We start from the raw sequence: 12,025 nt of genomic DNA on the forward strand, positions 1-12,025 counted from the left end.
TAGACCACATTTTCTTTATCCATTCACCCAGAGACGCGTAGCTTGTTTCCATGTCTTGGCTTTTGTGGATAATGCTGCAGTGAACGTGGGGCTGCAGGTATCTCTTCGAGAGCCTGATCTCATTTCCTTTGGACGTACACACAGAAGTGGGGTTGCTGGGTCACATGGACGTACACACAGAAGTGGGGTTGCTGGGTCACATGGACGTACACACAGAAGTGGGGTTGCTGGGTCACATGGACGTACGCACAGAAGTGGGGTTGCTGGGTCACATGGAGGTTCTATTTTCATTTTTTTGAGGAACCTCCATGTTGTTTTCCACAGTGACTGCACCAATTTACATTCCCACCAGCAGTGCACAAGGGTTCCCTTTTCTCCACATTCTCACCAACACTTGTTATCTCTTGTCTTTTTGATAACAGCCATTCTAACAGGTGTGAGATGATAGCTCATTTTAATTTTGATTTGCATTTCCCTGATGATTAGTGACGTTGAGCATCTTTTCATGTACCAGTTAGTTATTCGTATGTCTTCCTGGGAAAATGTTTATTCAGTTGCTCTCCCCATTTTTTTAAAATAGCATCTTTTTTAAAAAATTATTTATTTATTTGGCTGTGCCGGGTCTTAGTTGCAGCACGCGGGATCTTTAGTTGCAGCATGCGGGATCTTTTAGTTGTGGCATGCGAACTCTTAGTTGCAGCATGTAGGATCTGACCATTAGGAGCATGGAGTCTTAGCCACTGGGCCACCAGGGAAATCTCCCTCTGCCCATTTTTTTTTTTAAATAAATTTATTTATTTTTGGCTGCATTGGGTCTTCGCTGCTGCACACGGGCTTTCTCTAGCTGTGGCAAGTGGGGGCTACTCTTCGTTGCAGTGCGTGGGCTTCTCGCTGTGGTGGCTTCTCTTGTTGCAGAGCACGGGCTCTAGGCGCACGGGCTCAGTAGTTGCGGCACGTGGGCTCAGTCGTTATGGCTCGCGGGCTCTAGGGCGCAGGCTCAGTAGTTGTGGTACACGGGCTTAGTTGCTCTGCAGCATGTGGGATCTTCCCGGACCAGGGCTCAAACCAGTGTCCCCTGCATTGGCAGGCAGATTCTTAACCACTGTGCCACCAGGGAAGTCCCTCTGCCCATTTTTTAATCAGATTACTTTGTTGCTCTCGAGTTGCGTGAGTTCTTTATCTACTTCAGATATTAACCCCCTATGAGGTAAATGGTTTGCAGATATTTTCTCCCATAGGTTGCCTTTTCACGTTGCTAATTGTTTCTTATGCAGAAGCTTTTCAGTTTGATTTATTTGTTCCATTTATTTGTTGTTTCTTTTGGTGCTTGTGCTTGTGGTGTTATGTCCAAAAAAATCATTGCCAAGACCAATGTCAGGGAGCTTCCCCCTATGTTTTCTTCTATGATTTCTATGGTTTTCAGGTCTTATGTTTAATTCTTTAATCCATTATGAGTTAGTTTTTGTGTGTGGTGTAACATACAGGTCCAGTTTCATTCTTTTGCATGTGGCTGTCCAGTTTTCCCAATATCATTTATTGTAGAGACTGCCCTTTCGCAGTAAGGGTTCTTTGCTCCCTTGTCAAATACTAGTTGACTGTATAGGCGTGGTTTTATTTCTGGGCTCTCAGTTCTGTTCCATGTGATGGTTTCTATGCCAGTACCATACTGGTTTGATTACTAGAGCTGTGTAATACACACACCCGGAAGTGTGATGCCTCCAGCTTTGCTCTTTCTCAGGATTGCTTTGGCTATTTGCAGTCTTTTGTGGTTCCATACAAACTTTTTGATTTTTTTTTTCTATTTCTATGAAAATGCCATAGGAATACTGATAGAAATTGCATTCAGTCTGTAGATGGCTTTGGGTAGGATGGACATTTTAACAATATTAATTCTTCTGATCCATGAACACAGGATATCATTCCAGTTATTTGTGTCTTCAACTTCTTTCATCAAAGTCTTATTCTTTGCAATATACAGATCTTTCACCTGCTTGGTTACATTTATTCCTAAATATTTTATTGTTTTTCCTAAATATTCTATTGTTTTTGATGCTATTGTGAGTGTGATTGTTTTCTTTATTTCTTTTTTAGATATTTCATTGTTAGTGTATAAAAATGTAACTGATTTATGCACGCTGATTTTGTATCCTGAAATTTTACTGAATTTGTTGTTACTAAAAGATTTTTGGTGGCATCTAAGATTTTCTATATATAAGATCATATCATGTGCAAATAGAGACAATTTTATTTCTTCCCTTCTAGTTTGGTTGCCTCTTATTTATTTTTCTTGCCTAATTGCTCTGGCTAGAACTTCCAGTGTGTTGAAAAGGAATGATGAGAGTGGGCATCCTTGTTTTGTTCTGATCTTAAAGGAAAAGATTTCAACCTTTCACCATTGAGTATGATGTTAGCTGTGAGCTTGTAATATGTGGCCTTTGTTATGTTGAGGTACATCCCTTCTGTACCCAGTTCATTGAGAGTTTTTACCATGAAAGGATGCTGAATTTTGCCAAATGCTTTTTTCTGCTTCTATTGAGATGATCATATGATTTTTATGTTTTATTCTATTAATATGGTGACTCACAGTTACTGATTTGTGTATATTGACCCATTTTTCATCTTAGGGACAAATCCCCCTTGACCATGGTATATGATCCTTTTAATTACTTTTGAATTTAGTTTGCTAATACTTTGCTGAGGATTTTCACATCTATATTCATCAGGGATATTGGTCTATAGTTTTCTTGTACTGTTCTTATCTGGCTTTGATGTCAGGGTAATGCTGGCCTCATAAAATGAGTTTGGGAGTGTTCCCTCTTCTTCAATTTTTGGAAGAATTTAGGAAGGATTGGTATTAATTCTTTAAATAAATGTTAGTAGAATTCACCAGTGAAATCATCTAGTCCTGGGCTTTTCTTTGTTGGGAGGTTTTTGATTACTGATTCGATCTCCTTACTAGTAATAGTTTGTTCAGATTATCTATTTCTTCGTGATTCAGTTTTGGTAGGTTGTAGGTTTCTAGGAATTCATCTATTTTTTTCTAGGCTATCCAAGTTGTTGGCATATAAATAGTGGTCTCTTATGATCCTTTGTGTTTCTGTGGTATCAGGTGCAATGACTCGTCCCTCATTTCTGATTTTATTTATTTGAGTCCTCTCTTTTTTTCCCTAGTTAGTCTAGCTGAAGGGTCCACAACCAGGACAGAGGTTTGTCTGCCTCTCACCTGACACACAGCTGGGCAAGACTCCTGCCAGGTCCCTTGGCATATGTTGCTGGATCCCACAGCTCCCACAAAGGAAATTTTGTCCGCAGATGGATGCCAAATTGTTGTTGAGGGGGATACAATCTAGGGACAGCCATCTTGCTGACATCCAAGTATTTCATCTTGTACGACATTGGTCCTTCCCAATGGTCCTTCTGCCACGTCAGTGCTGTTACAATAAATTCTAACCTTTTGGTTTTTTTTTTTTTTAATGGGAATGGGGGAACCTATATATATATATTTTAAACCTGACAAATGTGAAAATAATCAAACATTTTTGGGAAAGAAATGGAGGGCCGTTTGTCCACCAGGTATGACAATGCACTCTGGGGAATTCCCTGGCAGTCCAGTGGTTAGAACTTGGCGCTTTCACTCCGATCCCAAGTTGGGGAACCAAGGTCCCACAAGCCACACGGCTCAGCAAAACAAAAAGAAAATGCATTCTGAAGCTACCATATGCATTCTGAAGCTACCATAATTAAAATAGCACAGTAGCACAGTCTGGACAGAGGGAGAGACACAGAGTAAGAGGAGGGGAGGCCAGCCGGAGCGTGGAGCCCCGGGGAGCTGAGGGCAGCAGGACGAGGGTTCAGGGTGGACAGAGGGTGGGCTCTTCTTTAACAGTGTGGGAGATGGAGGTGGCTCTCCATCAGGAAGGAGCCCAAACCAGATCCCTGCAGTGTGCCAGCTCACAGGTACAACCCACAGGGGTTAGAGCTAGATGCTTTCAAATTACAGAAGTATTGGAAAAGGCAGAAGTAAGCTGTTTTCATTGTCGTGGGCTAGGGAAGGTCCTCTTAAGAAGGCAATAAAAAAATTATCCAGTTTCACAAATTAAACATTAGAATTTTTGAATGTCAAAAGACACATGAAAAAGTTGAAACATAAGTGACAGAATATCCGTGTGACACACAGACCAGGGGTCAGCCGCTTCGTGTGCCAAGAGTGCACTCAAAACAGGCAACAGCTCAGCGGACAGATTTGCAAAGTCCACGAATGGGCGTAAAGAGGAAAATTTTAAACAACGAATAGAGGTGAACAGATGCTTGGTCTCATTCATGGTCACAGAAACGCAGGTTAGCCCGAGACACTGAGCTTGGGGAAGCTGCAGAGGCCGCGAGCTGGCAGGGGGAGGGGGTCTGGCCCCCACACACATGCGCAGACACACGCACGCGGCTGGGCCGGTGGCTCACAAGGGAAGCTCCTCAGCAGCTCCGAGAACTGCAGATGGAACGGACGTAGCCCAGAGTGTAGCCCCACTTGCGGGGCCTGAGGCCTCGTGAACACACTGTGGATGCACAGAGCCGTCCACGTGAGGACGGCCCCTGCAGCGCTGGTCACAGCAGCAAAACGCAGGAACTGCCCTGAGGGGCGAGGGGCGGACCCCACGTGCCCAGCTCCTGAGACAGACGCTGGCAGGGAGGTGGGTCAGGAGGGCGCGTCTCAGCCAGGCGGCCAGTGGAAACCCTAGAACAACAGCAGGAGCCGGTGGCCCCAGACTTCCCCACAGACCAGGAAGGTGGGGTCTGAGGGTCATGTGAGGAGGCCGGGCAAGACGTCCCTGACAGGACCCCACCACTCAGCCAGGCTGAGGCTGGCCCTGGCTAGGTGTTGACCCTGGACCAGAGTGGGCCCAGGGCTGGAGGTGGGGGACTCACTGGTTGGGGTGGGGAGAGCACCGGGGCAGGGAGGTGGGGAGAGCCGGCCTCTGGGGGCCCGGCCTCTACTCCTGAGCTGTGTGACCCACCTCTCTGGAGTCACATGGCCCAGGGCCCCCACCAGCTCCTCCTGGCCCAGCTGTGCAGCCCCGGGCAGGTTCCTGAACCTCTCTGGTCTCAGCTTCCTGTGAGTGAAGCGGGGATGATGAAGCCCCACGTGCACGGTCCTGGGATGAGGCGAGAAGGCCAGATGGTGTTGGAGGACACCTGGCCGCGGGGGTTCGGCAGCCCCTCCAGGACCCAAGGGCTGAGGCCTGCCCTGTGAGCCTGTCCCAGCAGGCATGGGGTGAAGAGCCCCTCTCTCACAGGGGAAAACCCTGACTTCCAAACTGCAAGAAACCTGCCTTTCCTCCTCCTCAAATCGGTTTTTGAAGCATACACTTGAAAAAGAATAGGCTGGCCCTTTGAAGACAGGGCCTGTGCCAGGCGAGGGCCTGTGCCAGGGAGGTGGGCTGGGGTGGTGGCGCGGGGCCGGCACAGACCCCAGGCCTGGGAGCATGGGGGTGGCCCGGGGCCAGGAGAGTCGCCGCGCTGGGGGCAGGGGAGGCGGCCCTGTAAAGCGCAGGTGCTCCTGGCCCCGAGGAGCAGCGGCTGCCTGGGGACAGGTGCTGCCTGGGAGGCTGCGAGGCCCTGCCCCACGCCCAGTGGGTTTTCTGGTGCTGCCGCAGGCCCACATCTACTCTCTGGGGGCCACGCTGAAGGCAGCCCTCGACTATGTGACGGAGCCCGAGCCCCAGCCCAGGCTGAGCCGGGAGCTGGAAGCGCTGCTGGGCCAGATGCAGGCCGAGGACCCCCGGGACCGGCCCGACCTGCAGGTAGGCGCGAAGGCAGCCCCCGCTTCCCCCAGGCACGGCCTTGCGCCCCACGCGCCCCCAGCCAGCGCGCACGCACAGCCAGTGCGCACACGTGGGCCCCCACCCGCCCATCACCCGGGCTCCTTACTTCTTTACTCTGCATTTTTGCGATGAACGGCATGCATGATAACCATCACGGGCAGGACAGAATCCGCTGGTTTCACGAAGCAGATTCTGTCCCACGGGGATCACGTAGCTCAGGACGCCCCGCTTCGTGATCCCGGCGCCTCGAGCGGAGCGGCGAGGGGGGACGGGGGCTGGGGCGGGGCTGAGCGCTGGCTCCGGTCACAGAGCATCATCGCACTGTGCGAGGAGAAGATGCAGCTCACGTCCTCCTGCCACCTGTGCCAGAGCCTCTCGGCTGCCGGGAGGAGGGTGCTCTCCATCGAGTCCTTCGGGGCGTTTCAAGGTAAGCACACAGGTGGACGAGCCTGCACACACGCCCAGGCATGTGCACACCCTCACACATGCACACATGGGTGGCACAAGCATTAACACGATCACGTACACACACATGTTCGCACCAGCGTGTTCGCCGTGTAAGCCACCCACGCTGACATGCACACGGATGCAGACAGATCACGTGTGCTCCCACAGCACACATGGAAACATACAAGCATGTGCAAACTCGGACACACCTATTTAGACTATTAACTCACACAGCGAGCACACCCCCGTGCACATGCAGCACACACCCCCAGTTTCCCACACGCACAAACACGTCTGCAAACGTGCACACACTTACACGCTCTGACCCACAATTGGAGGTGAGAGGCAGGTCATATGGGAAGTGACTGCCCTCAGGACCGGTCGCCTCTGTCCTCTCCTGTGGGCGTTGGGGCCACGGACACAGCACCGCCAGTCTGGTGGCCACGCAAGCTGTTGCTGAAGCGTCTGGGATTTTCACGGCTCACAAGGCATGACCTTGGGTGGCACTTTGAACAAATGCCAACGTCTGCTCTGCGCTGTGCTCGCAGCAGGGAGTCTGGAGGGTCCTGAGGGGAGGTGTGGAGCCTCTGGGGGCGGCAGGGCCCCTCCCCCCGCCAAGCAAGCGGCATTTCCCACCACGTTGGCATTTGTGACACTGCAGCACCAGGCCCGCTGGCGGCTCTAACATCAGGGAGGGCGTTAACGCTGAGAGCAGAGGCTCCGTCGAGGGGGCTGCAGGCCACTGGGAGGGGAGGGCGTGTGTCTCTAGAGGGGCTCACACAGACACGCGTGTGGAAGATCGTACGTCAGGACGAGCTGGGGCTGCTGCCAGGTTTAATTTATGCCTTTGGGGAGTATCACTGTGTAACCGTAATAGCAAAACCATGTGCTTTTTGGATGAGCTAATTAGACAGGCCTCAGGAAACCCCTTCGGGAAGCTCATCCTGGATTGGGTGGCGGGGGGGACCGAGAGCCTTCGGAGACTCATTACTTAGCCAAGATGGTGTGATTAAGGAAGCAGATGAGGACGTTTCTGGGCCAGTCCTGAGGGATGGGGTGGGGGCCTGGGAGGCCCCGTGCTCTCTGTGATGGGTGGGGGTCCAGGGGTCCTGCAGGAGTGGGTGCCTTGGTGGCCGTGAGCATGGGGATTGCAGGGGGAGGTCGATCCTGGCCGTGGCCCTTGGCTGTAATCACGTCTTGCTTTTGCCCAGATGTCAGTGAGATCACCTGGAGGGAGAGACTGGCTCCAAAAAGTGTGGGGCCCAAGAGGCAGCCAGGGGACCGCTCCGCGGACCCAGCGGCCCTGCCTGCCCTGGAGGGCCAGCCCCCGAGCCCCGCCGGAGAAAGCCTGGAGCACCCGGGGACCCCGCCCTCCAAGGCTCTGCTGTCAGCCCCTGTGAAAAACGGAGAAAGCCCGGGCCAGGAGGGGCTGGTCCCCGAGAGGCTGGCCTGCCTCCTCCTGGACGCCCAGCGGCCCCTGGGGGACCCGGACAGAGGCTTCCTGGAGAGGAGCCGCCTGAGGAAGGTGCAGACGCTGCCCCGGCTCCCGCCCTGCAGCCCCGAGGCCGGCGCCCTCTGCCTGTCGCGGACCAGCACGAAAACCCAGCCACCGGCACCAGAATTCTTCCCTCCAGACCCCAGGAAGCCCTTTCCGGAGGGGAAAAATGGCCTTACTAGCTCCCAGGCACAGCCCGAATCCAGTCTGTGGCCGGAGCGAGACGCCGAGCTCCGGCGCGTTGGGGACAGGGCGGCGCGTGGCCGGGGCCCCACGGAGGAAAGCCCCCTGCCCGGTTCCAAGGGCCCTCGCGATGCCGGCAGAGACCCAGGGACTCCGGAGCCTGATGACGGGACTGCGGACAGAGCCGGGGAGCCGGGCGGAGCAGCCCTGGAGCAGGTGGGTGACCGTGGCCCGCGTGGCCCGGGAGGGGCCTGCGTGCACACGCACCGTGCACGCCCTCCCTCCGCAGGCGCGGGCTCTTGAGTACGAAGTAAGTCGCTCCCCTAAGGTGGGTGCCTGTGAGCATCTCGGGACGAAGTCACCTGGGGTTCGGTGGCCCGAACGCACGTGTGTCTGTGCAGCAGTGCTGGCTCCACCAGCTTCATTCCCACCATGCTTTGCTGACCCAGAGGTCAAAGGGGAGGGCAGACTCTGAGTTACATTTTTATTCATATCCTGATAAGCACCTGAGGGTAATTTACTTGAAAAATATGGTTACTTTAAAATGAAAGCCATCCTGGAGACCCCAGTGCGTTGACACATGCTTGATGCCCACGTGCTGTCTGCTCAGCCCAAACCATCTCCACTGGCCTCCCCATGTCCACCCACCCGACCACACTCATGTACCCAGAGCGCCCAGGCACCGAAGTGAAAACCTCAGGCCTGAGCCCAGGGCTCTGCTCACCTTCAAATGCCCGCCAGCCTCACAGACAGCCCACCTCCCGGATGGGTAAACTGAGGCTGGGGGCCGCCATGAGGAGGGTGGGTGGTCGCTGAAGGGCAGAGCTGATTGGGAGCCCAGCCATGGTCTTAACCACCAGGCTTCCCTGCCCCGAAGGCTCAAGGGATCAGGGCCCACCAGACCTCGGCCCCCACACAGGTCACAACCCGTCAGGTGTCAGGGCTGGTCCAGAGTCGGGGACCCAGATCTCCTCTGGAGAGCACGTCCTGGGTGCAAAGCTGGCTGCTCCAACCCCACATGTAGCAGGAGGCTTGGGGGGCCCTGTGCCCCAGAACCTGGGCCCCTGGCCAGGCACAGGCTGGATGAGGCAGGCAGTGAAGTCTCAGGACCGAGGCAGCTACACCCTGGGCACAGAGGGGGGTCCAGGAGGGGTGAAGACACTGCCTCTGGAACCTTCCTCTGAACATGCACTTCTGTGTCCAAGCGGGCGGTTGTACTCCCAGCTCTTCCCGTGGCCGCAAAGCAGAGAACTCCCTTCCAGCTGAACTCATTCTTCTGACTCTGGGACTTTAATCTGTGGGGGGGGGCAGTACGAGGGAAGGGGAACCCATAACATAAAATTTACCATCTTAACCATTTCAAGTGTACGGGACAGTGGCATTAGGTACACTCACACTGTTGTGCAATCATGACCGTCATCCATCCCTGGAACTTTGTCATCATCCCAGACTGAAGCTATGTCCGCATTAAACACTTACCCGCCACCCCTGCCCCGGCCCTGATAACCACTCATCTACTTTCTGTCTCTACGGGTGTGACTGCTCTCAGTCTTTGATAGAAGAGAAATCATACAATGTTTGTCCCCTTTTGACTAGCTTACCTCACGGACCACAGTGTCCTCAGGCTTCGTCTATGTTGTAGCTGTGGCAGAATTCCCTTCCTTTTTAAGGCTGAATAGTGTCCATCTTATGGACGGACCACGTGATGCTTATCCATCCATCCGCCAATGGCGCTTGGGTTGCTTCCACATGTTAGCTCTCGTGAGTCATGCTGATTTGAACATGGGTGTGCAAATACGTCTTCAAGACCCTGCTTTTAAGTGGAATTGCTGGGTCAGATGGTAATTCTACGTCTGATTCTTTGAGGAGCCTCTGCTGTTTTCCACGTCGTTGCACCGTTTTACGATCCCACCTGCCGTGCACAGGTGCTGGTTTCTCCACGTGCACCCCCAGCACCTGTTGTGCTGACGTGGGGACTCTCCCAGCCCGTCATGCCAGGAGTGTGCTGTGTGGGGCAAACCCCACGTGTTTGAGGTGGTCCCTGCCCTGTCGTCTTCCTCCATGCATCCGTCTGAGGTGCCCACACACTGAATGTGGCTCCTCCCCCCGCCCCCCTCAGGGCGTCTCCCTGCAGGACCTCCTGTCTAAGCTGGGCCGGCCCTTCAAGGAGTACGAGCTCTGGGCTCTGTCCCACGCATGCCTCAGCACCCTGCGGACGCACGGCCAGCACCCAGGTGACGCCCTCCCATGGGTCCTCGTCCAGCCCACCGACCCCCAGCATGTCCGGGCCAGGACCCAGGGCCACACGTGGCCTCTGTCGCCCATGTGGGCTGTGTGGACAGCCTGGGGCTGGGTGGCAGTGTCCACCCTGTGAGCCGGGGGTGGCCTGGGGGTATCTACTCTGGTCTCAGGACCAAGGGGGTCAGAGGGCAGCTTCAAACGTGGGCCTCCTCCTGCTGAGGAGGGGCGGAAGCTGTGTGGTGGCCCTGGGCCACACCCTCTCAGCAGGGGCGACGCTGTCCCCAAGGAGACGAAGGTTGGCTGGGGCGGGGGGGGGGTGGCCCTCGGACGTTAGACTCGTTTGTGACCCCTGAAGCTCAGCCCTACCAGGCAGAGGGACCAGCCTCCGGCCCCACGGTGGTCCTAGCAGGGCAGGGGCGCTGCTCTCTGGCCTCCCTCGGGTTCTGTGAGCCTCAGGCCTGTGGGTATGAAGCGCTGGCACCCAGCCTCCCCTGGGACCCCTCCCAGGGCCGCGCTCGGCGGGTGGGTCACGTCCCTCTGTCCCCCTCCTCTTCCCGCAGCTCCTGTGCCCCAGGGCTGGCTCAGATGGCCCTTCCGTGGCCTGTCGCCCAGGCTTCTGGGAAGGGGAGCCAGCACTTTGCCCCTGTGCTGTGTCCAGCGAGGGCCCCAGCGTCCCCGCACTCCCTGGGTGGCTTGGGAGCCCGTGGGGTGGCTGAGAGAGGGGGCTGCCCCACGACCGTGGCTCTGCCGGCCCTGAGGGGGATCAGGTCCCCCAGTGAGTCTACAGCCGCCCTGACCCTCGCCTTCCCTTGCAGCCTACCTGTGTCTGGACTCCGTGCTGGTGGCCGAGGATGGAACCGTGCTTTTCGGGCCACCTCCCGCCAGCGGTGCGTAAGTGGGCCCCCCCGGGGGGCTGCGCTCTGGTTCCGACAGCCAAGGCTGAAGGCAAGCTCAGTGGGTTTGGGGTTTTCTGTCTCAGGTGCTTACAACTCGTTCTTTCTGGCTCCCGAGGTCGCAGAGCAAAAGCTGACGACTGAGAAGGTACCTGGGCCCCCCCCACCCCTTCCCGTGGCCCCCTGCCCCGCTCCGTGGTGCCCACGCTCCGTGGTGCCCCGTCCAGAGAGCCTGAGAGGGGGAGGGGGGGGAGAGGATGGGCCCAGCATCAGGACTCAGCAGGGTCAAGGCGACCCCCCCAACGCAGCCCCCGCATCCAGAGCCCAGCTCTGCAGGGGCCTCCCGGAGGGTGACGGGGTGTCATCTGAGCCTGGACTTCAGCTCCGGGCAGTGCTCACAAGACCCCACAGCTGAACTTTCAGGGATGTTTGCCAGATGCTTATCAAACACAGCGTTATTAAAAATTCAATTGTACAGACTTAAAATCAAGTAAATTATATTCAGAACCAAGGTAGAACTTCCACTTTCGGGAACGTGGGGGAGACGTAAGTTCCCTGCCCCCCAACAAAGCACGCCGTTCTGAAAGCTGGCGTGTGAGGACAGAAAGGCCAGGGCCCTGGGCCCCGGGGGGCGACGGTCCTAAGAGTCCTGGGTGTCCTTCCTGCCTCACACGTGGAGGATGAGGAAGCACATCTGGGAAACACCAGCGGACACAGCAGAAGCCCAGTGGAAGCCCGCATGCTGGAGCTGGAGCAGTAGGACAAAGGGAGGGCGGCCCGCCCAGGCCAGGTGCTGTCGGAAAAGGCTGAGCATCCAGCCTGTGCCCAGGACCCCTGCCCATCAGTGAGATGTGCCCCTCCCGGGGTGGGAGTGTGAGTCAGAGGAGGCCTCAGGAAGAGCTGGGACTTTCACCATCACCCAGTGGTAACGAGGCAACCTCCCCTCAAAA

At 55.4% G+C, this 12,025-nt stretch overlaps 1 protein-coding gene across 1 annotated transcript in view; it reads left to right on the forward strand.

Annotated features, from left to right (window-relative positions):
- KNDC1 (kinase non-catalytic C-lobe domain containing 1) overlaps positions 1-12,025 on the forward strand; it is a gene marked incomplete at its 5' end in the record, with an annotated part of 56,307 nt that overhangs the window by 14,961 nt on the left and 29,321 nt on the right. Inside the window, 6 exons of the mRNA XM_082672982.1 lie at positions 5,649-5,795; positions 6,126-6,243; positions 7,475-8,157; positions 10,061-10,175; positions 10,998-11,069; positions 11,162-11,223. Of these exons, the coding sequence (XP_082529108.1) occupies positions 5,649-5,795; positions 6,126-6,243; positions 7,475-8,157; positions 10,061-10,175; positions 10,998-11,069; positions 11,162-11,223 (1,197 nt within the window). The remainder of the gene's footprint in view (positions 1-5,648; positions 5,796-6,125; positions 6,244-7,474; positions 8,158-10,060; positions 10,176-10,997; positions 11,070-11,161; positions 11,224-12,025) is intronic.

The sequence above is a fragment of the Grampus griseus genome (genome assembly GCF_964374135.1).
Source record: "Grampus griseus genome assembly, chromosome: 16".
Lineage (NCBI taxonomy): Eukaryota > Metazoa > Chordata > Mammalia > Artiodactyla > Delphinidae > Grampus > Grampus griseus.